A 26,776-nucleotide genomic window follows, 5' to 3' on the forward strand; every position below is an offset into this window, starting at 1 on the left:
TCCAGTAATCAACTCATCACTCTTTGAAGTCAATGCTAAAATATCACCTGCTTCAACAAGGACACAGACAGGAGAGCTGGCATTTATTGGACCAGCCTCTCAAACTTTGTCACAAAGGCAGAGCTGACCCCAAGATACCAGCAGCAAATACAATTGCTGAATAATCCCTCCTATACAAAGTAAGATTTCAAAATGTTTTTAACGGATAGCTCCAAGTTGCCAGGTGCATGATGCATAATCAAGAAGAAAGATGAAGGCCTTTAGAAACTTTGGGAGATTGACTGAGATAAGGTACCATTGCTGATTTCTACCTTTCCTTAGAACCACAAGCAACTGGAAGCTTCTGAAAACCTTGGGATAATTTTATACCAAGAACTAACAGAAGATACACAGTGATGTTTTTCCTGCATATCATAGACAAGGCACAGGAGATTAAAGAGTAGCAAGGGCCACCAAGACAGCATGCCCAAACAGCATCAGAAGCCTAGAGAACAAAGGCACGGAAAGACACCAGAGGCCCCTAGACTACAAATCACAAATGGTCTGCTATGGATCACCAAAACAAGAAGCCTTAGCAGTTGACTAGAACTGGTTTTAGGACAGTAAAGAGAACAAAGAATTTGTATCATCCGACATATGTAAAATATCCCACACACTTTGAAAATAACAATAACATGTAAGACAGTCACAGACTGTAGAAGAATAAGAACAAAGGAAAAACAGAAAGGAAGGACTGACTCCAATCTTATCTCCTCTAGTAAAAACACACTTGATTTATCCGTGTCTGTCTTCCCTCACCTTCTGCAGAGGACATACTCTACTTTTTCATTTCCCATTTACCACGCTGTCACTGAAGCTCTATGGTCACCACTAAGGTACTCTTTTTGATCAAGTATTGAGTTAAGTAAATAAGAATGTTAAAAAGCAGTGCATATGCATGTATGTATTTTGCTGCAGCCTTCCCATGATACCTTGATTGAGTTCCCAATACCAAGTCAAACTAAACTTCAGCACAATACAACATTTAGTAAGAGCACAAATGCTTAATTCACTCTTGAAATACTTGGCAATAACATCAGACTTTTCCTTTTCTCCTTAGCTCCCTTTGCTAGGGGTGACATACCACCTATCACTTTAAATCTCACCCTGCTGCTGAGACTCCATTAACATGCCCTTGAAAGAAGGACTGGTGTAAAGGGGTCTTGTATTAGGAAATAACTTCCTTTAAGTCCACTTTCAATTTCTTTGTAACATGGCCTGAATGCTTAGAGCTTTAATAGCTCAGGATATGGAGTGCTGCAATGGGATTACGTTTCTTGTAATTTTTGTATTAGTTTTCTATAGCTTGGTCAGAAGGATTGGTCAGAAGGCTTAACCAGGAAGAAAGCAGTGATGATATACAGCTACAACAGCCAGTGAGTTAATGTGACCAGAAATAAAAAAAAAATAATTAAAAAAAATAAAATAATCACTGATTCTTAAGAAAGAAGGGGGAAAACAGCCTAGGAGATATAGCTACCTGTGACATTTGCTTCAGAAAATCAGTGAGTGAAGTAATGTAACATATTAAAAGGCTACAACACTTTAAGGTTTCTAACATTATTTGGTGTACACGATGGAATAATGTAATAAATGCACAATCATGCTTCACAACAAAATACAATATTTCATTAGCACAAATCCTATATTTATATTTTTTTCTTCTTTGAAGTTGTTTGAGAGGGGGTTGAGGTTTTGCCATTTCTTTGTTTTATCAGTGGATGCCAAAGTGGATGAACTCTGTGCCAAAATTCAGTTTTACCTGTATGAAGTTATCTTGAATTCTGAATTCTTGAGTTGCTTCATTTACTCCTCAAAATACAGTGAACACGAACTCACATACGCGGCTGTTACCTAGCATACCTATGGTTTAAGCACTCCTCTAAGAACTGGAAGACTAGGTTGACTGTGGTCATTAAAGTTGAAGGACTGCCTGTGACAAAGAAGACCCTAGGCCCACTGTAGGACAGGAACTGGTTCAAGAACATCTTAAGAACCTCAACATACACAAGTCCATGAGACCTGATGAAATCCACCTGCGGGTCATGAAGGAGCTGGCAAACGAAGCTGCTAAGCCACTGGCCATCATATTTGAAAAATCATGGCAGTCAGGTGAAGTTCCTGATGACTGGAAAAAGGGAAATATAACCCCCATTTTCAAGAAGGGGAAAATGAATGACCCGGGGAATTACTGAGCAGTCAGTCTCACCTCTGTGCCTGGCAAAATCTTGGAGCAGATTCTCCTGGAAGGCATGCTAAGGCACATGAAGAACAACAGTGTGCTTGGTGACAGCCAGCATGGCTTCACTAAGGGGAAATCCTGCCTGACCAATCTGGTGGCCTTCTATGATGGGACTGGGGATCCCCACTGATGGACGGGGGCAGAGCAAGTGACGTCATCTACCTCCACTTGTGCAAAACGTTCAACACTGTCCCACACAACATCCTCGTCTCTAAATTGGAGAGACATCAATTTGATGGATGGACCACTCGGCGAATAAAGAACTGGCTGGATGGCCGCACACAAAGAGTTGTGGTCAATGGCTCAATGTGCAGCTGGAGACCAGTAACGAGTGGTGTCCTCAGGGATCGGTGTTGGGACTGGTCTTGTTCAACATCTTTGTCGCTGACATGGACAGTGGGATTGAGTGCGCCCTCAGCAAGTTTGCCGATGACACCAAGCTGTGTGGTTCGGTTGATACGCTGGAGGGAAGGAATGCCATCCAGAGGGACCTCGACACGCTTCTGAGGTGGGCTGATGCCAACCTCATGAAGTTTAACCATGCCAAGTGCAAGGTCCTACACCTGGGTCGGAGCAATCCCAGGCACAGCTACAGGTTGGGCAGAGAAGAGATTCAGAGCAGCCCTGCGGAGAAGACCTTGGGGGTGTTGGTTGATGAGAAAATGAACATGAGCCAGCTTCAGTGTGCGCTTGCAGCCCAGAAAGCCAACCATATCCTGGGCTGCATCAAAAGGAGCGTGACCAGCAGGTCGAAGGAGGTGATCCTGCCCCTCTGTTCTGCTCCTGTGAGACCTCACCTGGAGTATTGTGTGCAGTTCTGGTGTCCTCAACATAAAAAGGACATGGAACTGTTGGAACAAGTCCAGAGGAGGGCCACGAGGATGATCAGGGGACTGGAGCACCTCCTGTATGAAGACAGGCTGAGAAAGTTGGGTCTGTTCAGCCTGGAGAAGAGAAGGCTGCGTGGAGACCTCATAGCAGCCTCCCAATATCTGAGGGGGGCCTATAGGGATGCTGGAGAGGGACTCTTCATTAGGGACTGTAGTGACAGGACAAGGGGTGACGGGTTAAAACTTAAACAGGAGAAGTTTATACTGGATATAAGGAGGAAATTCTTTCCTGTAAGGGTGGTGAGGCACTGGAATAGGTTGCCCAGGGAAGTTGTGAATGCTCCGTCCCTGTTGATGTTCAAGGCCTGGTTGGACAGAGCCTTGGGTGAGATGGTTTAGTGTGAGGTGCCCCTGCCCATGGCAGGGGGCTGGAACTAGATGATCTTAAGATCCTTTCCAACACTAACTATTCTATGATTCTATGATTTTCTCCTCAACAGGAGTACTGTACACAAATACTCAAACCAACAGGTTAGGATAAGTTTTGGTGTACAATTTTGTCATCCTCAATAACAGTTACTGAGGTTGTGGCATTTTTCATTCATGAGTTACAATCGAAAACTAAAAACTTCTTCCTGTGTCACACAAGCAGGGAAAGAAACCCAAAGTATTGCAAAGTGTATACATTTTCAGTTGTTCAAGCCAAAATACAATTTTGTTCTTCTTCCTTAACACTCAAACAACTGAAATACTGTATTAATCAGTGCCTGGTGGATCAAAGATACCAGGACTCTCTATAGACCAGTAAGTACTGTTATCACTGAGGGAAGTCTTATTCAAGCCAAGTGAGCATTTAAGTATCACAGACATAGTGGATTGGCTTTAGAACTGGAATTACAGATGCTCTATTACAATAGTGATCTGTATTAGACAAAAAACATGTCAGGCACTGCAGGGGTAGAGGCAGAAAAACTTTGATGGTGGATTCTCAGTGCATGTAGGTAAGATAAGTATCTACACGCTCTGTGGCTGTGGGAACTTAGGGAACAGAGCAGGGAAAAAGCGTAAATTAATTTATTCTGCTTGTGCTCTACCTAGCCAGAAGATGTATGGCTGCAATAGCGCCTGATTCAGTACATCTCGCTTATCACCCTGGGCTTTGATTTTATGCAAATTACAGCTAGGTGAGTTCTGGCTGACTCTAAAAATAGGCAGAATAATTTTCTATCTATCTGCATTCAAAAACCACCACAAAGGCATACTACTGAATGCCCAAAGCTTTGAGAACTCATCACTTCATACAAGGAGGTTGCATCCAAAAGCCTTACATTTTGATGAAACTTCACTTTCTTTTAGTATATGGCACAGAACAAGTCCACATTAATATTAATGTAGCAGTCCATAAATAAAGAATAAGATGAAATAAAGCCATAGCAGTTAAAGAAAGAATATAGATCACTGATATTACTGTGTTTTTACCATCCCATGGTTACCACCTCTTGACTAGTTATGACATAAAATTTTAGAACTCACAAATAAAGCATTCATTATACAGTATTAATTTTAACATGATAAAAATCAACTGAATAAAAGACATAGAATTTTGGATACACAAGAAATATTATATAACAGATTTAACATCAGGTTCTGTAGGTTTAAGAAATGCAAATAATTAATTCAATGCTTCTACCATTCTTAATTTAAAATGCTACAATCCTGAAACAGCAGAAAACTAATCAGTCCTAATAATGCACGCTACATTTCAATAGTTTATGATCTAGTGAGATGTGTTCCACATCACATATTCTATCTTTGAATGTAAATCTAAAGGTCTTTGTATTTTTCATCTTTACAAAATGCAAAGGGCATTTGTATTTCATGAAAGCCACTTATCAATTCAAGTTAAAACCTCAAATATTTGTCTTTCTGCATAGAGATTAGAACTCTTACTTCATGGGGATTGGTAGTTTAGGTTGTTTTTTTCCTTTGATTACAATGTAAATTCCTTGTAGCCTCATACCTCATAATGACCCATCTGTTAAGTTTGTTCTTTTCAGTAGCTGTTAAAATTAGGACAGGATTTGGTGGTCGGTTATTTTTATTCACAACCACATTAATGCAAGTCCTAAACTAATCAATTTGCATTATGCAGCCTTTCATGCAGTTTGCACAGATTTACAGCTTGGTTGCTTTATCTAGTCTCATGCCTGTAAAACAGCTGTTAGTCATTTAGCTAATCTAATTCTAATCCCCAGGGGGTTTCTGCTTTGGCCACTGAGTAGGTACCGGGACCGCAATTTAATATCTGAAGTATCTTATGCCACTCCTATTTATTTTTTTTCCTTATGATTCTGGATCCAAAATTTTTGTGAAAATGTTCATTAGAACTATCTGAATAATCACAGAGTAACAGTTATTGCCTACGGTTTGCTTCTAATTTTAATTTTTTCATGGGTGTGTTTAACATGCCTTGTATCTTTTAAGTCTATCACACTGATTTCAAGCGATAGTAAGTAAAGTTTTTTTTTATACATTCAATCTACACAAAGCTATAAACCACTTTCTGTGCAGCGATTTTGTTTCCTCTGCCACTTAAATTTTTTCTCTTATCTTTTTTATGATACTTAAAAAATAAGGGGAAAAGATTAAACCTTTCCTTGTTTGACTGTGTTCCTGCCAACAGATCATATCTGTAAAAGACCGTTGAGCTTTCTCATTAAAATTCACAGTCCCTAGATGACTAAACTTAATTGGCAAGAAGTCAAGGAACATAGTTGTTTAAATTATGAACGTTTCTAAAACCAGTGCATTATGATGAAAGTCGTCTATTTATATTGTGCCATTTCATTATAATTGTAGTTTCAATGGATATTTTATCTTGCCGTTAAAAAGGTAGTAAAATGAAAAACTGGCAAAAATGAAACAGCTCAATCTGCTGAACACCAACAATCTTCAAAGAAAATTTATTTTTACGTAGAAAGTAAATTTAGATTTTAAAAGTTAAATGCCTTTTTTCCTAATGCTATTTATATACTTGAGCACACAGCTGCTTGACAGCTAATAAACAAGCTTATATTTAAACAAGAAGCAAAGATAAAGTGCTAGCTATCTAATAATCAATAGAAATTCTGCCTCTGAGCTTCACCAAACAGCTTGCTTTAATAATGAAATCACAAACTATAGATGATAAAGATTGCAGGCTGGCAAAAGATTGTGCTCCCATTTAAATTAATGGCAAAAATCTCCACTCCATCTCTTGCCCCCTGTAGCTAGGCCATAGCCTGGTCTTAATCAAATCACATTCTTATGGAAGAGCTACCTTAAGCTGACCTCTCACATATTTTCTTTGTAATCTAATGTGCCTAGTAAAGATTGACAGTAGTCTCTCACTAACCCTCTATACACCCTTGCTAAGACTTGTTCACCTTTGGGCACAAATTTACTTACGAGTGGGTACAGAAAGGTCAGTCTCACCACCCCTGTGTCATTAGCGTAGGTCAGCAAGTCATGTCTTTGCTGTGGCACGAGGCTGAGTACCCACTGGCACCCAGCTGCATGGGGGCTGCAACACATCTGTGCTGATTTGACCCTTGGAAAGAGGATGGGGAAAAGCAGGGAATGAATCAGGCAGTTCAAGCACTGGCTTCATCCTTCACCTCCCTTCAGGGACATGTTCTTTCTGTTTATTTTCAGTTCCAGTTTGTCAGAGAACCTCTCTGGTGTGGAGGGCAGCAGTAGCCTAGAACAAAATTTGCCTCACACAGTTTAACCCATGTTTTTTTCTTCTACCAATCCCAACAAAGTTTTCTTCCTACTTCAGATGCAGGTGAGGAAAAAGAACTGATGCGTAGTTAGTTATTAAACAAGTGTCTGGATGTACTTACTCGTTGGCAGTATGATGTCAGAAATTACAGTCTGTACGTCCCGCATATATCAGCTCCAGGGATCACCAATTGCCTAGGATTTCGGTAGGACTATTAAATTTTCCTCTGCTATTAGTGAGAACTTCTCACACCTATGAAAATCTACACTGTATCTCCAACACTGGATGGATGTACCCATGGACCATGCCAGTCTAATGTGTTTTCCGGCAAGACACAGGGCAAGCTAAAGCAACATATGTTCCTTCTGTCCTGCTAGTATTTACTAACCAGATGGGATTAAAAGAATGCAAGTGATGTTCTCTGTTCATCCATCTGTCCTGAAATTCTCATAGCTTAAGACAAATACACTTTCCATCTATATACATTAGGATTCAGTGAAATACAAGGTGGCTGTGGCAAAATAACAGTAAGGTCAGGTATACACCTCACAAGCAAGAACTTACAGAGTAAAGTAAATAAAGCTCCCCATCCTATCCTTGATTCATTTCCTTGCAATTTGCAGTACAGATGCTTTGTAGCATTACTTAGGGTTCCAAGACCAGCTGGATATTGTTGGTTCTAGATTGTTATTTACCAGTTTACTCTGCTGCATTTATTCAGGAAAAGACTAAATTAAGTAAAACCACCAAAATTACTTTCAAAGTAAGCCACCATGAGTATTATTTTAACCACTTAAAACATTTCATTAGAGTTTTAGTCCCCTTTTCATACTTTTTAAAAACTTGAATTAGGAGACAGGGATATTAATGAAAAAATTGAATTCTATGTTCAAAAATGGACATTCTGCTGAGCTTTAATCCCTGACCTTCATATCTGTTAAACAGTACAGAAAGCATATCCTTCTCCCAAGGACAGTATCTTCCATGAAAAGGTTAACTCATTTAGATTTGGATTTAGAACTAAAATCATTTATTTATAATAAAGTTATTTCCATCAACCAAATTTGTAACTCAACAGCTAACTAAGCACAGAGATCTCCACATAACTGGATTATGATTCCATATCCAGTTTAGACTGTATTAGGAAAAATTTCTTCACTTAAAGTGAAGTCAGGCACTGCAAGAGGGTGCCCAGGGAAGTGGTGGAATCACGATCCTTGGAAACCTTCAGATTTTACTGGTCTAATCTTTATTCTTTGACTAAACAAACACACAGACAAAGAAAAGACTTGTGGAGCTATGTTTTCACAACCATAAGGTGCAATTCTCTCTTAATTTTCTCCTGTTCAGCTAATCTTGTACTCCTTAGGAACTTTCATATGGATAATAAAAGATTTTATGGAAAATAAGCATATCTTTATCTAGAACGTTTTTTCCTTTCTGGTTTCTATAATGTTTACAGATTGTCAAGTTTTATTCAGTCACAGAAAAAGCTGTTTGCCACTATTTGAATGGCTACAGTTAACATACATGCATTTTGTACGATTAAATTTTCACATATACTTTTGTTACCAGTGGCAATTACTATTACCATTACAAAGTCTTTGTTATTTAACTACTGCTCAGTATTTCATAGGAAATTAATTTCTTGGTTTTATTTGGACATCCATTGGACAACTGGATTTATCTCTAAACCAAATCAAACAACCCCTGTAAGCTAGCAATAACTAGGAACAATTAAAAGATGAATACTAAATCGTTCACACCTCTTGTGACAGCTTTACCTGCTCTACAAAAAACATTCTCCTGTAGTACCAACAACTAGCACAGATCATTTTGAAATCATAAAAGACATTCAAACTTCCATATGCTCAAGGACAGTTCAAGTGGAGAGAACATTACACTTGAGTATGCTGGAGTATGCTTAGAGCCTGTACCAAATGGAATACAATTTTCCCAGCAGTTCAATGACTGAAACAGGAACCAGATTTTCAGACACATTAGCAGGTCATACAGGAGTTTCATACTAGGAGATTGAAAGCAAAATTTTAAAATTGCATTTTAATTTTAATAGGTGCTCCAAAATGCTGATAAACACCGTAGAATTAACAAAAGGAGCTAAGTTAGATGCCTGACAAACTGAAAGGCAACTTCTGTAGAGGTAAAGCAGCTAGGTGTCCTTTGTAACCCACAGGTAGCTTTCAGTGCCTTGTAGTCTTTCAGAAAATTAAGAAGTGTACAGTTTTGAAAACTTTGGGATTTTTTTGTTTTGGTTTTCTTTTCTTCACCTTGCAAGATATGAAATTGACCTCATCTGAGAATCTGAATTCCCTGGGTACATGTTTCCCCTGATGCTAATTTAGCACAGCTTTTTCTAAAAGGTATGTATGTCCAAAGGATACCTTTACCTCTTCTTTACCTTTAGCTCTCAGTGCAGTATGAGGAAACCTTTGCACTCTCACAACAAGGAGAGTACATGGGTTGAACAAGTTAAGCACCAATACAAATTTGGCTTATTTATGATACAAGAAGGTAGTAAGGTATTTTAATCCTAAAATGAGGTGGCTCTGCCTTTGGAATATTCCATAGGGAAGTAACTACCACGAATTATATTTATATGTGCACAGTAAGCATACTACTGCTGAAGATGTTCCAGTCTCATTGCTGGAAGTGATAATGATATATGATGATGTATCTGGGCTGACAGCTGAAGGAAAGAGACAAATACGCATCTGTAAAATGTTCTCTGCATGCACAACCTAGAGCACTATATTTTATGTCAGTGCTTTGGCCTGAGCTGAATTAAGTATGACATAGAGCTAACATTTTTTATACCTGACAGTTCAGTAGATCTGTATTTTGATCCTATAAGAAAACTGAGAGCAGTTCTGCTACTCACCAGGATCTTAAAAAAATACAGCTTATTCGCTAATGGCTAACATTAACCCTTCAGAAGGAGTAAGTAATTTTAGAGTATACCTGGTGTTTTCAGCAAAAACTGTACCAGAAACTCTAACCACCCAGGATACCAAACCTTTCAAAACTTGTACAAATAATTAACTATTTGGAAGAGTCCCACTGCTTTGCCCTAGAAGAACTGTTCACAATATTTGCACCTAACAATTAATGTAACTTGGGAGTGAGGATACAGTATATATGGTAAAGGAAAGGAAAAAACATATGGATTAAATATCATACACTATAACATTTAAATTCCTACAGATGTATTACAACTGGCTCATATATTTTTGTACCTTTAAATTTAAATGGATTTTGCCTTGACAGGGAAGGTGAGGGAAAGAGATTCAGAACAATTTAAATCAGATAGACATTAGATTAGAAGATCTGCAAAAACTATTTTAAGCTCATGTATGCAACCCTCAATGTATTTGAATTTGAAATAAAAATACTTCAGTGATGCAACTAGTTTACATGATTATCTAAAGCTTATGCAAAATACGCAGCGCTACTTGAAGATGAAAAATAAGCTGGAAAATGTCAAGAAGGCAGCCTCTGTCAGATAATTGTAGGTCTGTTGCTTAACCAGCAGAATACAAAATTCAGGGCACCAAATTAAAGCAAATCATATGCTTTCAAATTTGAAATGCTATTTAAGTTTTTAATGTAATCACAAGAGTAAAAGGAACACTTCTATTTCACTGCCAAAGTATATACCTACAGGTAATAAAAATAGGAATATTAACCACACTTTTTAAAAATGAAATAAAAATATGGAAGCACAAGCCACTTTTTTCCAAGAAAAGACAGGCAGATTATCTTCTACTACATAAACCGGCCTTCTTTCATAATATTCTCATGAAACATGTTTCTATAGATATAAGTACTGGGAGTGCTAAGACAGCAATAGAATCCTATTTTACAAAACACAGTAAAGAAGTTTATCTTGAGAAACTGTATTTTCAAACAAACCTCCTTTAAATTAGAAACATGTTTTTCTTGCACAAAATGTTGATCAGTTTCATAAAGCTGACATGAAGTTTTATGTGAATTAATGTTTTTTAAAGATGTGAAATTCAGAGGTACAAGAAATTTACAAACTCAATAATATCACAGTTCTACCAATATGATCTTCATTATGAATTACAATGATAGTTTTAAAGTAGAGGAAAAGAAAAAGTGGTTGACTCAACATGCAAAGTTGATACAGATGAAGGGAAATGCCCACACTTCATGCCATGTTCCAGGGAAACTGAAGATTTTATGTCATGGCTTTCTTCACGGGAATTCTGAACAGAGCCCTTCTAGTCAAGACAAGAAATGGATTTTGAAGGGGAAAAAAATCATACAAAAAAAAAAAAAAGCCAACACTACCTCTTTCTTGGGGGGATAAGCTTTCATATCCATAAGCTTCCATAACTCTAATTGTGACTGCTTCTTGGTATTTTTAAGCTTTACAGTTTATTACCTTTTTTTCCTGAACAGTGTAATAGGATAATGTCTACAAGCTGAAAGGCATGATCTTTATAATATAAAGGGTCACATAAGCAGATCAACTCAAAAAGTGACATAGGAATTTGCGATTCACATTCAAAGAAAAATATCACAGCTCTTCCAGGTTTGGGTATCCTTATTATAGCTACAAAAAGGGATTTTCAATTTTTAAATGTTTTATTCAGAAAATAGTGATATTTTATTTGTGAGGAGTTTCCCCAAGCTAGTAACTGTCATGTATCCTGAAACCAGCTTGCTCTCAAGTTCCCATCTGTACAGATAGCTGGCTTCCCATTTACTTCAAAACGTTTTGATTCAGAAAGCCACAGAGTATTATTACAACCATATTACATACAGAACATATTGCATTTTCATACATAAAAACCTGGTGTTTATGCAACATACATAACTAAGAAACAGACTGTTACTGTGAGTGCAGGTTGTCTTAAAATGCAATAAAGTGAGCTGCATGGGTTATAACCAGGACTAGGAGCTCCCAAGTGCCAAAGTGGTATCAGAATCCCATGGAAGCAGTAGACCATATGGCACCTGGATAAAAAAATCAAACCAGAGATCAAGCAGGTAGAATGTCTATAAAAAAAAAACACAACACCAACACACAATAATTTCATATGAATCCACACATTATATTCACACACTTTCCTAAAAAAAAACATTTGTACAAATGCATGAGGAGGAAATACGTAATTTACTGCCAACAACTGCTTCCTGATAAAACTGTCAAGAGCCAAGAATCAAATAATTTGTTTTTCATTGAGAAGCTAGAAATTTAACAAGGAACAGGTAAAAAAAAAACTCCTCTCTATGCCATGGTAAACAAAAGGTAAGTCCTATTTGCAGATGTACAACTCCTCCGTCTCCAGTACTATATTAAATTCTTATTTACGTGTGTATAAAGTGACAGACAGGAACTAAGGGATCTGCTCTTTGGGAGTACATGCTCCCTGGTAACCCACAGGCAGTTCCACAGGTAAGAACAACAGAAATCTTGTAGAACCAATTGAAGGTGTATGGCTGCATAAAGATCATTAGTGGCCAGACATAAATAAGCAAGGTAAGTACCAGTTCAGCCATTCAATGGCTGTATCGATCACAATGAATCGAGGTAACTCAGAGATCAACATAAGGATGCTGTGTCCAAATTCAGCATGCACCTGATTTTTCCAAATTCAAGCTCTTCTCTTCCTGAAACAGTGATCCTAGAATACTTTGAAAACACACATTTGTCCAGAATTTCCAAATATTAGGTATCTTTGAAAACCTGATCCTGCAACCTGGCTACCACAAGACAGTCAGTCCTGGACATAACCACAGGACACATGACTAGGACATTAGGGTGTAGGACAACTCTATTGTATACACTATGTGTACTTGCTGCATACACATAATTGTTGATGCCAGCACTTTCGGGTCTCATTGTAATTCCAGGCAGATACATGGGAGCCAGTCTCAGAGCAAAAAAGGTGACAATAAGCCTGCAGAGTATTCAGTGGACTGCTTGATGCGATACATCCAGAGGTCCTCCCCATCTAGGACCTGAATGAATAATTGCTGCCATTCTCCACTGATATGCACTTCTTTTGCATAAACAAAGACTTTGTGACTTTTTTGCTCCTAAATTTTCCCTCTGAATTTATCTATTTAGATGTGAAGCAGAGCACCCATATGACAAACAATAACTGCAGAGGCTCTGTGTCAGTTAAAAGAGTAACTGCAGAAGTTCTGTTCAAGATCACTGATTCTGAGGATGCCTGGGAAACAATAAGGCACTGGAACAGGCTGCCCAGAGAAGCTGCGGATACCCTGCCCATGGCAGAGGGATTTGAACTACATGATCTTTCAGGTCCCTTCCGACCCAAACCATTCCATGATTCTATGAATATATCTTAGTAATATAACCCATTCAAGATGCAGGCAGAACGGGTTGAGAACTTTTTTCTTTTGTGGTATGATCTAAAATACTCACATTTGGGATGATACTGTAACCAAGGCTCAGGAAATAACTTAATCAGATGCCTTTGTTAGAAAATCAAACTAACAAAAGATAAGATTGATTAAATTTTAGGAACTCTGTGGAAAATTAAGGCTATTCAAAGTAATTTGGACACAGAACTACAGAACTCTTGAGACAGCAAATGTCAGCCTAAGAAAAGTTTCTGTTGCTAGGAGACTATAACAACAAGATGTCTATTTAGTAAAAGTACTTCTGCTGTATCAAAAAGAAAATGGCTTGATTAAAGAGTAAGTAAATGCTAATTAATATACCTAGCAGCTAATAAAAACAGATTCCTTCAAGAGTGGCAACACTGCCAGAAATCTGTACTGAGGGCAAAACAGCTGCTTGTCTTAGTTTTCTTTGGAGCAGATTCTCCAGCTGCCATTCCCAGCCCCAGTGGGAATACTTGCTCATATAAAAGGTCATCCTTCTCTCAGCCAAGAAAGTTCTCAGATGTTTTTTTCACCAGACTGTTTTATTCTTCAAAGCAAACCCTAGAAGAAAAATCGGAACATGCAAGGAAACTTTTCTGTCCTCCTCTGTTACAGCTACAACGTATTTTTGAGCTCTATCTACCTCAGAACTGTGAGAATGTAACAGCCGTCCCCCCAGTGTATCAGCCTTATCTTCTGTAGCCCCAAGGATCTTGGACAGTAAAATAGTTTGATAGAAACCAGGTGATTCTTTCCTACTGCAGGTCACTGTTTAAAGACAGTAAGTAAACTTGACATTGACCTGGAATCCAGATCCAACTATTAAATACCTATTATGCTGTATGGGAAGATAGGTGCCTAAGGTGGCAGATACGAAAAATCCCCTTGCCCCCTTGAAACAGTTACTCTTTTTGTGCTGAAAGTCAATGAAGAGAGACTAGCTAAAACCAAGTAAATGTATATTAAAGATGTGAATTGCCACGGATGCTTGTTAACTACTTGACTGGTCACAAACACTTGCCAACCTCACAAACGCTTGCCAACCTCATGAACAGAAGCATTCTCAAGTGATTACAACACATTAATCCTTTTTCATTTATTCTGATTGATTTAAAGGGTACTTCTACAGAGGTTAAAGATGTATATAGCTGTTTCATCCAAGAGGTACTGAACCAAGTCAGTCTAATCACAGGGAGACTAAAATGACTTTTGTGTTAATGGATACCATTCCAGTTCTCTGCTTGACAAAAACCATCATAAAATAAAATGCTACATAATGAAATGAAAGATGGACTTTGATAAAAAGGGTATCAGTTCTAGTATGAACAGAGCATGCCAAATGGACCATAAAGTGTACCTGTTCAGCACTAGCCTGTGGAAATTTCACAAAAAATAGGTGCATTGTGTTGCACTGCTCTCAGTCAGCATAAGTCAAAGTAACATAGATTATATTATTCTACTGCATTCTCTCTTCACGGAAAGAAAACTGATCAATGAAGCACTTATCAAGCCTGAACAATATAAATCTGCTGAGTTCAACATAGCAGTTGTGAAAGACGCTTGAATAGGACAAATGACATAGATAAAGATTCCCTGGCTGGTCACCAAGGACCTTCCATATCAGGAGCAATAAAGACTTATCACAGATAAACACCTTGCTAAAAATCTTTCAAGTAGGCCTGTGAGAGAAGTGTCTGTTGATCTGGGAATGCAGCTAGGGCTGTAATGCATCTCCACTTAATATTGCTTTGAATTAAAGTTCTCAACAGTTCCCATGAAACCAGCTATCAAGATCTGTCAGACCTAACTGTATTGGTTTTCTACAAAGAAAAGTTCTCTATGGAACTTTACTCATGTGAGCATAGTTACTCTCAGCCAGGAACTGTTTTTGTTTAATATGTATCTAAACCACACACTGTATATATATTTTATACATATATATGTTATGTGAGATACATATACACACACATATATGATCTTTAAATCTCATGTAAAGTACTCAGGTTCACGAAAGAGATCCATTTCAGCTTTGATTTTGATGCTGATTAGCATTTCCTCTTTTTAAACCACATAGTTATCCTTTTCATTCCCATTTTTACTTGCACTATTTCTGTCATGTGGTAGAGCACATATAAGAGCCTGATCTCATATGTTAAGTCTAAAAACTGTGTAAGTTACTTATGCTGTCCACAGCACATGGCAAGGCATGAGGAGAACGTGTTAACAACCATTCTTACATGCAGCTCTAGAGGAAGGAAAAGAAGCCAGGAAAAACTGTTTGGAGAATAAATATTTGAGAAAGCATCAGGAAATAAGGGTAGAGAAACAGAAAAAGATAGGCAGATAGAGAGAGAGAGAGAATAGTCTTCAGCTGGACTTCAAAATAAATCCTGGAAACCTTAGGCCTGTTCATAAAAGCAATAAATATCCTTTGTCTTAAACAGACAATGTAGATCAGGTAGAGCTCTGAAACAGAAGCCTCAGTGCAGATGAAGAGCTAGTTATTCCATTATTTGGAACAGCTTAAGTTACATAAAATGGAGTTGTACTATCCTACTCTTAAAGATGAAGTTAGCATCCCAATAAATATACTGGAATAACTTTACTTTTCCCAGCATTCTCTTCTCATTGCAACAGGCAAAATGCCCAAAGCAAACTAATATAACTAAAAAAACTCCTTCTCTTCAATACAATAATATACAACTTAACAAGCATCACAAATATAATGCCTTTAGTTACAGAGTTTCCACTACATCTCTCTCATATGGCACAGAAAATTCCTTGATGAAACTTCTCTTTATACAGCAAATTCCATTCACACATTTGACAACTCCAAAGGCAATAACGAACAAATCCTGTCACATTCATTAAAAACTTTGTTTTTCAAGTTTTCATAATCTAGCAAATTATATGGTTTTGAACAATGCAAAAAAATTGTACCCTTAACTTGCATTCCTCCTCCTCATCCTATTTACATACCTTCCAGAAGCCTACATTGCTTCCTTATTAATAGAGCAATCATCTGATCATCATTTATCATCTCTTCCTTACAATTTCCTAATTGAATTATGTAAGTCAAAATAGGCAGCTCTTACATGAGTAACCAGCAGACAGTAGACAGTTCTTGATAGAAGTTTGAAATCGGAGCAAGCTCATGTGGTCCAGTCCAGAACCTGTGATTCCCATTTGCCACGGCATGACACACAAAAGTTAGCTGGTGACAGCACACACTAACATACGCACATCACTTTCAGACTGAAGATGGCTTGATTCTCATTAGCCTGGAGAGGAGAAAGAACTGGAATCCATCTGCATCCTTCTACCCTGTAGTGCTCCCTAATGGCATAGATGGTTCTGCAGAGGCCTTCTGGACCTTCAGCTGATGCTATAACTTACCAAGGAATTTTCAAATCACAGTCCAAAACATCTTCTTGGGGTTTAATAAAGTGTACTCAAACTCTTTCTCCTATAATACATTTGGATTCCTACCTCTACTCCAGCTCCTTTTGAGCCAGCTCTTCCCTCTGGGAGACCCCTTTCACATCTCTGGAAAGCCTTTTTCATACATCATCTCCTCCTTTGGACTATAATCTTACGTGATTTTCCTCTTCATTAATGGACTCCACAAGCCATCTTCAATGTCTGACAGGATTCAAGCAAGCTTTCCGTGTCACAAAGTCTCCTTCAATCTCCCATACCTCTATCGTTTTTCAGAACTGTTCAGTCTTCTCTCTCAAGGCACATGGTGGTACATTAAGGTTTCCTCATTCCCTTTCTGGGAGTTTGTGCAGTCCTCTAACTGTGCCCTCTGGACCCCCTGTCCCCTTGGGAGTCACCTAATTAACACAAGGAACATTAGAAACTCTATCCCAAGCTACTTTCCAATTTCCTGATCATTCTTTCCCTTAAAAGGTGTCATACCATATGACAAGATGACTAGCTTTAAGTTCAATGTGCTATAATGAGGACTGTGTCATAATGAGAAGAAAAATCCACTATGCATATTTCAAAAATCAACATCAGAATTCAGTAGCAGGTATACCATAAGGAATTAATATGAAGTGATGTTAAACAAAGTTAATCTCTTTTAATCATGTGAAGAGAGGCAGTGAAGCAACAATATTTCATTATCTGTTATGTAATATTAAGGGTTTACCTATCACAATGTAGCTTGGAGCCACACTGTCAAAATAACAAATAGCTCTAAAAGAGTAGATCCCATCTTTTTGGCACCCAAATAATGCATGAGAGCTTAGGCTTCTCCTGCATGTAATAACCAGATTGTTATGAAAATATAGCCCGAAAGATTTGCTTGCATTTGAATAAATGAACTGTATTCAACATTCTTTTCTGGGTGTTTTTAATCATGAAAATTCCTATTGAATTCAATGGGAGTTTGAGCGCATAAAGAACACTGATCAAAGTCCTTAGAGACTGTTAAAAAGAGTCTCTAAAAAAAATTATTACAAGTTATATTCTGCTGAAAGTCTATGCAATCATGGTGGATTTTTTTTTTCCTATAATAAGAAAATGTCTCATAAAAAAAATCTGTACATAGCAAGGACCTTTAAAACGAAAAAAAAGCTCACACAATTGCTTGCAGCAGCAGAAATGCACCTATCACCTTTCTTAGTTTACAAATGGCATTCTTAAGGTACTACATTGCATTTTTTAAGTTAAATGCTTTACAAAATATTTGAAAGGTAGAGGAAGGTGTGCTGACTTCTTTTTGGCTATAAGCACCTCTATGGCACTACCCACTTCTGCAGCATACAGATACAAAACTTCAAGCTTGGATCACTGTAGCAATTCTCCATCCTCTGCCTTCCACACTGCAGTCTGAGTACTGTATAAATACAGTATGGTGATAAACTGACTGTATTCAGGTGCTAAATGTTGATACTGACTTCAGCGATGCAATAATTTTATCCCATGGCTACCATGAGATAAAACTTTTAATAAAGATAGATCAATGCACACAGTACAAGGAAGTGGGAAAAGAAAAATAGAGTCAATAGCTGCAACAGCCCTAATGCACATTTCATAAGGATGGCAAAAGATTAATCATGTTAAATTCAATAAAATCTGTTCATGTGCTGCTTGTATGTATGTTTGCTTATACATGCTATCCAGAAATTATTATGCCAGGGAACAAGATTTTGGAGTTATGTGATAAAACTTGGTCAGCAACCTGAAACTGCCCCTGCACCACAACCAAGCAGACTTCCAGATTTCACAAGCTCTCTTCTCCAAATCATTACTGAGCTATTGTAGCTAGCAAAAATAAAATACCAGTAAGGGAAAAGTCACACTTTCTGGACAAAAAAGAACTGAATCTTACAAAATTATAATTCCATCAGAGAGCCAAATGCATGTCTAAGAAGCATTTACTCCCCTATACAACTTTTACTAAGGAGCTTTACTTCTCTACACAACTTCTAATGAGTAATGGCCATTTTTAGGCTATGACCTATGCCAGCTTCTAGTGAGTCACGTCTCCTAGTAAAACTACACAAATAGAACACAAGTAAACCATCAAGCAGTGACTATAGTGTTCTGAGGGCTGAGTAACTGTGACTGGTAATTTATAGTCATGGGTATGCAAATAGAAATAAAACAAATTATAACTGGTTTCTTGATTAATGATATCACATACTGACAATGCTTCAAGCTACATTTCTCAGGCAACTGGGAACCAAAAGAGCCAAGCTGCTGACAAGTATGGCTCGAGGCAATGTGATTTCTATAAATATGAAATAGTGCTGAGTTACATCTATCAACAGTTACCTCTGCTTGAATACTTCAAAACATCTAGGAATATACTAGTAACTGTCTGGGAAAAAAAACAATAAAACTTGGCATTTAAAAAAACCCACATATTTCACTAAAAAATTGCTTTATAAATCTTGAACATCTGGTCTCCCAGGCAGAGGAGAGTTGTGCTTACCCTCTTAAAAAAGAATTGTTTCAGCTGAGTTACCAGCATTTTTCCTAAGTCATTACTGTATTCCTTATATCCCAGAAGAGAAATTTAAGTGTGTGTTGGGAGACAAAGGAAAAGCAGCATGATTAAACAGTTCAGAGATGTATCACCCAGTAATCTTTTAAGGACTATGAGCATTTATCATCAGTTTCATTCTTCTTAACACATTACTGTCCTGCATGAGTTATCATCCACCAGTCCATAAGATAGAAATTTTAAACTGTATTAATCCCCCTCTAAATGGACTATTCTCTTAAGGCTAATTTATATTCATTACCTATTCTGCATTGTTTGCATCAAATTTTATGAGCCCAGAGATTTTGGGAAAATTATAACAGTAATGATGGTATAGTAGTATTTTTTAAATGCTATTATGTGTACACATACAGATGTAGATTTACACATTAACTGTCACAACACACAAAACTGACTGCTGAAGTGCTCTACACAGAGTCAAATTTTAATCTGATGAAAACAGCTATTGTATGGAAAGTATAAATGCATTTGCCAAACTTTGGGGTTTTCTCAACACATGTGCTCAGTTTTCATTAAAGTAAACATTCAGAATGAAATACAGAGGAAATAATTTAAAGGTAAATAAAGGTAATTTAAGTATAAAAGGTTAGTGCAATACAGAAGTCAAAGTAAGGCTCAAAGATTGAGGCATTTTGTTGCATACAGGAATACAAAGAAATCATTAAATATTATTACATTTCATGACGAAGTATGATGGTGTTGAAAATTCAGTCTGGTTTGTCAGTCTAATAACAAGAATTTTAACATGCTGCTGCCAAAACCCAGTGAAGCATAGCACTGCATTCAAGAAACAGACTACAGTTACATTTTAATTCTCTGTCTGGCTGAGAACAACTGAATGTACTTCAACTGTTACATGTTATTTTATTTTTCTTTGCACTCCATACAGAATAAATCAAGAAAAATAACATTAAAAATAGATCAATGAGAAAATACACTTTTTTTTTTCAAATTCCTGTGTTTTTATAGTCTCACACATTAACTTACCCAACAGCATTGCACTCACTGCTAATGAAAAGAAAGCAGGCAGTACAAATCTTCTTAAGCCTCCCGTGGCAAGAAAACTATTACAGAAATGAATAGAAGAAAGTCTCTGGAGCCTTTCCCTTGCCTGCTTGTTTACAAAAGGCAGTAAGGATCACACTGGGAAGTGTCAAAGCTGAATAAACCACTAGCAATTTGGTGTATACCCTTTGGGTAGTCCTTCAGAGATGATGATTCGACTTTGTCCAAAAAACGGTATGCAAGAAACAATGCAGAATCTACCAGAGGCTGCAGGCAAGCTTTAAACTGTAGACAAAGAAACAGTTTGCTTCTGAAGGTTTTGCAAAGGAGGGCTTGTCACAGGACATTAATTCAAGCAAGCTGATGTTACATCAAACCAGTGCCTCTAAATACAGTTAATCTGCAGCTTTTCACATTGCTTTCTACGAGGCGGTTGGATGCAGCGAACTGGAGCCCCTGGGTTTAGTGTCACTGAAGAACAGAAGAGCTCTCTGCTTTTCCCTTCCACATTCAAACACACATTTAGCATCTAGAATACTACACAGTAAACAGTGGGCTTCTTTCTCAGGCTTTATTATGAGCTGCAAGTAGCATCTAATATTGCACATTCAATTAAAATTACTCTCCTGCCTTTGTTGTAGGTAAACTTACATATAAAGGAGCTTTAAATGATAAAATACAGAGGATTTTCTTCTAAAGCTATCACAAACAGCAGGGGGAGAACATGACAATAGCTAGGCAACATTTGATTTTAATGGCTACTTTAGGAGATAAACAGGAATAACAAGGTAAATCTGTATTACTTTCATTATTTTTTTCAATAACCTTATATTCACTGTAGATAGCTGATGAAAAACAAAAAAGTGGAACTTGCATTTGTCTTTGGCATTTTACTGCACAGAAATATTCAGCATTTGATCTTCTCCTGAACTATGCAATAACTCTTTAAAAAAGGTTAAACATTAGTTGCAATGCATGAGGACTTCCTTTATGAATGACAAGACTTCACTTACTAATCATTGAAATAAAGGCTCTGTGTAGTCAGAGTATGAATAACTTCACTATAAAAATGAATTAATTCACGTACAGCTTACATATTATTAACAAGTTCCAGCTTGTTAATAATAAATCCTACTCTAGGAACTAAATTTCATTTTTTTCTTTTCAAAGGTACTTATATTTGGATTGCATTCCAATTTCTGAACCCATCCACTACCAATGAAGATTTCTAACCTTTTGAGTCCAAAAAAATTTTGTACTGGCAGAATAAGCAGAGCATACAGAAATGTGGCTAACATAATGGGATATGAACCAAAGATAATCTTGACAAGAATAGTCCATTTTTTCTCCACATCTTACCATAAAATACACCAAAAAAGTCCCCTAGTGTTACTCTAGACACTCATTCCTCTAATCGTGTTTGCTTCTCCTGCTGTGTATGACTTTCAGCTATTCCCGTAACACTGACATTCTTTTCTGTTGATACTAATTGAATTTGTCTGTTCAAATATTCATGGCACTATTCACAATTTCCATTTCTGTTCATAGCTACAGAACAGGCCTGTGCCTTTACTTGCCACACTGTCTTACCATGGTTTTAGGAATATTTAGAGAAGGAGCAGGAGCAAAAATTTGGTTATGAAGGATATTTTTCTAACTTTAAACTGAATTCTCTGCACGGTTCTTTACTATAACTATGATCTTGCAGAATGTTGATGTCATTCCTGAATTTTTCATTTTTAGTGAATTACTTATCTTACATATAATAAAACTCAGAAATAGAGAGGAATGGGTTTCCTCAACATGCAAGGGCAGTGACAATACCTAGTTTTTATAGCCAAGGTGAAAAGGGGGACTTTTTCTGGCCCACAGGAATTCTCTGACAAGAGATAACAATAATTCTTACCCAAATATTGGTCAATACAAGGCCAGTGCAAGAATATTTCTATGATAACAACTGATGGACTACAAATAGGAAAACCTTCCATCATAAATCACAGCCATCTGAGTGCCACTCAAAGAGTAATTAAGTTTCAGTCATTGTCTAATGTCTTCATAGCAGGGCATGAGTGGCAAAGCTCACTGAAAAGGAAGTTGAACTATTCTGTATACTACAGTGGAACGTGTTAGGGAGCAGATTCCAGCACCTTTGCACTTCAGCAATTTACTCCAAGCTATCCAAGCCACTTAAGCTCTCCAAAGCAAGTTATCTGCAACCATATTTCCATGGCACTACAATAACACAACTTGCCCTTTGAGTTACTTTCTATGTTTCTCCTCATGATGAACAATCTGAAACTATTCTAGAGCAACTGTTACAGCACACAATTTCCTTCGTCTTATCTACAGAAGGCCATTGAATGAAAGTAGCAATATCAAATTAACCTTTAAAATACAAGTATATTGCCGTATTGCCTAGCTGCTCAGCTAGAATGGACAGTTACAATTTCAGAAAAAATAAAAGGGTATTTCAGGAAAAATAAACAGATCAACAGGAAATGGTTTCTTCATCATGAGAAGGTCCAACCATAAAATTTAATCTCAAAGCCTCTAAAAGTATGCCTTACACTTTAATAGCAAAATTAAAACCTGTACTTCTGTTATAATGGCCATGTAGATGCAGTAGTTGGCAAAGATGGCATATCTTTTTCCTAAATCCCCAAACTCTAATGTACAGTTTGGCCTAACATTTACACTGATATTCTCCGTGCTTTCTTATTCTTGAAATATGATTTTTTTTTAAAGTTTCAGAAAAGACAAATCAATCACTTCTGCCCACAAGGGTTGTTACTCTACTGAAATAATTCTGCTCTTTCCTCAAAATTTATCTGCTTCCTTGCATTCTGATTGACTATAGATGTCTGATTTGCACAAGCTAATTTTGAAATACCCGCATAATGTGCTATTTCCTTTACTGTGATTGCCTGAAACCTATCATTAGCCAATCAAAGAGCAAGGATATGCATAATCACTGTGGGGTATTTTTCAGTAACTATTCTGTGAATATGTAATTTTCCTCCACTATGCAAATTTCACAGACATAATCCTAAGGTTCTGATTGGACCTGTTGCTCAGAATTTTAAATTTGCTATCTATGGTATCATACAAACTTCCTTACTGCTCAGAAATGTAAAAGCTCTAGAAGAAGAAAAATGGGAAAATAAACAGGAAAAAGAAAAATATAAAAAGAGAGATTCCATGTTCAAATATTAAAAGAATCTATGGAGAAAATCAGGCTTTCAGTTACCAAGAATAACAACCATGATGCCTGCCCAATAGCCATTAATGCACATGAAAGAACAGAACACAGCTTAACCCCTCCTAATGCTGATTCTCTTATCAGCAACAACAAGAAATTAATTTAATCACTGCCTGTTACCAAAAGAAAATAGACTCCTTAACCTTCAAACAGATCATGCCTAATGAATAAGAAAATTCCATTCTAAAATGTCTGTCCATATAGAAACATCCTTTTAAATATCTTTCAAGTCCAAAATGCATGTAGGCTTTGCCATTGACTTTAATAGCAATGGGATTGTATCTTTCCTTTCACTTCCTTTCCTTTCTGCAAATCAGCTACCCAACTGGCCCAAAGCAGCTGTCAAACTATGTTGACTTACTATATTTGTTTAGTAGAATATGTAAGACTGTGTGGTACCAATTTACTTGTTATTTCTATCTAATAGAAAAGAAAATATCTCTAACGCTGTTTGAGTCTGCTGCTGCCAGTTAGTGTCATGAACATGGATACAGGTCATGAACATGGATTAAACTGGAATTTGAAAGCAATGTTATTTTGGGATTAAGCAATGTTATTAGGCTATTTTGGTATATTTCACAAAAATCTCAAATTATCTGGAGTGAAAACAGTTTACTGAAGCATAAATAACATCAGATATTTATACAGTGTGCTTAGTTTCGCGTATCGTAAATATGCATTTAAATTATCAGACAGGTTGAGATAATGGTGGAATACATGGGAAACCCTGAATATTAATACCCATGTTTATGTCCACAGAGAAAAAGCTCATAAGACATCAAGATTAACAACTCCAGACCTCCTGGGAGTTTTACACCTAGCTCCTAGTATGTACAGTGACAAACACAACATTAACATTTGAAAATGTGTGAAAGTCAGCATTTTCGTATCATTCCATAAGCATTTGGAGCACTGTATATAAGGAAATGTCATGGCAACCTAGAGTACTGCAATAACTACTTCCAAATGCATGGTAACCGTGTTATTTCACAGGAATTACTACCAAAGTGAAAAAGTGGTATAAACAATACTACTTTTAAGGTAAAACTAATGAAAATCATATTCTTAATTTTATGAGATATACTGCTTTCAAAACTAAAACCAAGAACAAACTATCATTCCCCAAAGCCATGAACACTGACAGGTGTGCAAGAGCTGTTGTGACCTATGTGCAGAGTAGTACCACAAAAAGAAATGCTAGAAGATTCTGAATTTATTTGTGTTCACAGGTATCTTCTCCAACTGAAACATTACTAAAGCTCATGACTACAGGAGTTGGAATGCTCACTGATTTTCTGTGGAATTTGCTTTGGACTCTAATTTCATTCTAATTTATATCAAAAATTTTACATTCTGATTTTATCTATGAAACAGAATTTGTCTTCTTCATCCAGTTCTCACATGGCTCTGTTTGTCATGGGGATTGTCCATAATAACACTGTTCATTATGGAAGAGTGATGAGTCTGAAAGTCAAGTTAAATTGGCAGTCATATCATATAAGTATTTATATTTTTAACTTGCTAAAATAACAAAGTACTTACTGAGGTTAAAAATAAAATAAAAAAAAGTTATTTTTATATATTTTTTCTTAAACAGGAAATGTATTTAGCAGCTTCACTATACGCCAGCTGCAGTTATAATTTGTCAAGTCTTAAGTTTCTTTAACGAATTGGTGCTCAAAAAAGGAACTCTTACAGTGCTGGTTATTTATGCTTAAAATACCACTTTAGCAAAACTTCTGCAAGATACAACTCAGCCTTTACACACTTGGGCACACTGCAATGTATATGCTGTGCATATAGCAAAAAACATTTAGACTGGTCATTTAGCTTTATGTGGACTCTTCTGATACTCATACAACATTACATTCTGTGGTGCTTATAAACAAAAGGAAGTTCTTCGTAATGCATGCCCCAGTTCACATACTTGTCACAGTACGTGACAACTTAATGTGGGTGATACCCTTAATTCTGCATCTAAGTGCACGAAAGAGTGTTCCTTTCAATCACTGCAGGTGAGCAAGTTCCTGATTTACACAGCGGAATATAAGATAGCACATAATACAAGGATAATATTTTGGCCAAATGCAAACAAAACTAAATAAAATATAGGAAATTCTTCTTTTCCCTAGTAAATGGTTGAAATCAGTTTTTTCCCCCTTTAAAGCAGGAGGAGCAAGTCAGGAGGTGACCTCCTGTTCTGGCAATGACAATACACAGAATCACATCAGAGGTCCTTTCCACTGTATTATCTACGGTCATCTGCACTGTCTCATAACCTCATCTGGTCCACAAGGTTAAAGGCAGTCTATCTAATTTATCTCATTGTAGGTACTCTCTAGGACTTGAACGATAAATATAAACTATGAATTTTGTCATTAACACTAACAGCATTCTAGCATTTGATAAGCTAATGGAAACATTAAGCCACCTTGTATTTTTATCTCTTCCACCAGATGTGCTTATTTCAAAAGATGCAATTTTATATTTTCTATGTTTTTATGTTGCCATGATTATGCAAATCCTAGTTAGACAAAATGAAAATCCTGCAACTGAGTGTCAAAGCAGCCTTACTAGATTTAAAACTATTCTATCCTAAAGAACATTTAAGAAACAACAGTATTGAGGATTTTGTCCTTCAGAAAAAGAGTTTAATATACTCTGCCAATTTGGCAAAAACATGACATGAACTCAGTGTTGCAAATTTATTGTAAATTAAAGCGCTCACTTTCTTTTAGCTATGCTACATTGCCTTCACTGTTTCTGCTTAAATAACAATGAGTGCCTCCCTTTTCTGGCTTGGCTCTTGTCACTTTCCGTGATGAAATCGGTCAAACTATTAAGCAGGAACATATTCTTCCTTTTGCTGATACTCATATCAGAAAAAGCATTTGCTGGTTTAGTCAGAACATCACAAATGACCCTTCAGGTATCTGATGAAAATACCTTCAGATTTTTATCTTTTCAGTTCTAATTCAAACTTATTCCTAGAAGTTAAGTACTGAAGCCTTAACAAGATGCACTGTAATCTACCACTCTGCACTATATTGTATATTTTTCTGCACACATGCCATCTAAAACTTATTCTCGAGGATTTTTTTTAAATGTAAAGACTACCCTCTCCCCCCCCACCACCTTCCTTCATCAATGCTACAAAGATTCCAAGCCCTCTTATGCAAAAATCACTCCACTTTCAACACAGCAAGTCTGTTACAAT

The 26,776-nt window shown here is 36.9% G+C and overlaps 1 protein-coding gene across 3 annotated transcripts in view; it reads right to left on the reverse strand.

The window, feature by feature from the left end:
* The window catches only part of ZNF385D (zinc finger protein 385D), a 415,511-nt gene that overhangs the window by 225,349 nt on the left and 163,386 nt on the right, over window positions 1–26,776 (reverse strand). The window contains exon 1 of one of the 3 annotated variants that reach the window (XM_061464927.1): window positions 20,283–20,512. The exons of the other annotated variants lie outside the window; for them this stretch is intronic. Coding sequence (XP_061320911.1) covers window positions 20,283–20,292 — 10 coding nt within the window. The 5' untranslated portion in view covers window positions 20,293–20,512. Of the gene's footprint in view, window positions 1–20,282; window positions 20,513–26,776 lie in introns of those variants that run through there. 3 annotated transcript variants of the gene reach the window in all.

This window comes from Pezoporus flaviventris, unplaced genomic scaffold (genome assembly GCF_033815535.1).
Source record: "Pezoporus flaviventris isolate CSIRO_AGI_PZ_B2104156 unplaced genomic scaffold, CSIRO_AGI_Pfla_v1 ptg000037l, whole genome shotgun sequence".
NCBI classification, from domain to species: domain Eukaryota; kingdom Metazoa; phylum Chordata; class Aves; order Psittaciformes; family Psittacidae; genus Pezoporus; species Pezoporus flaviventris.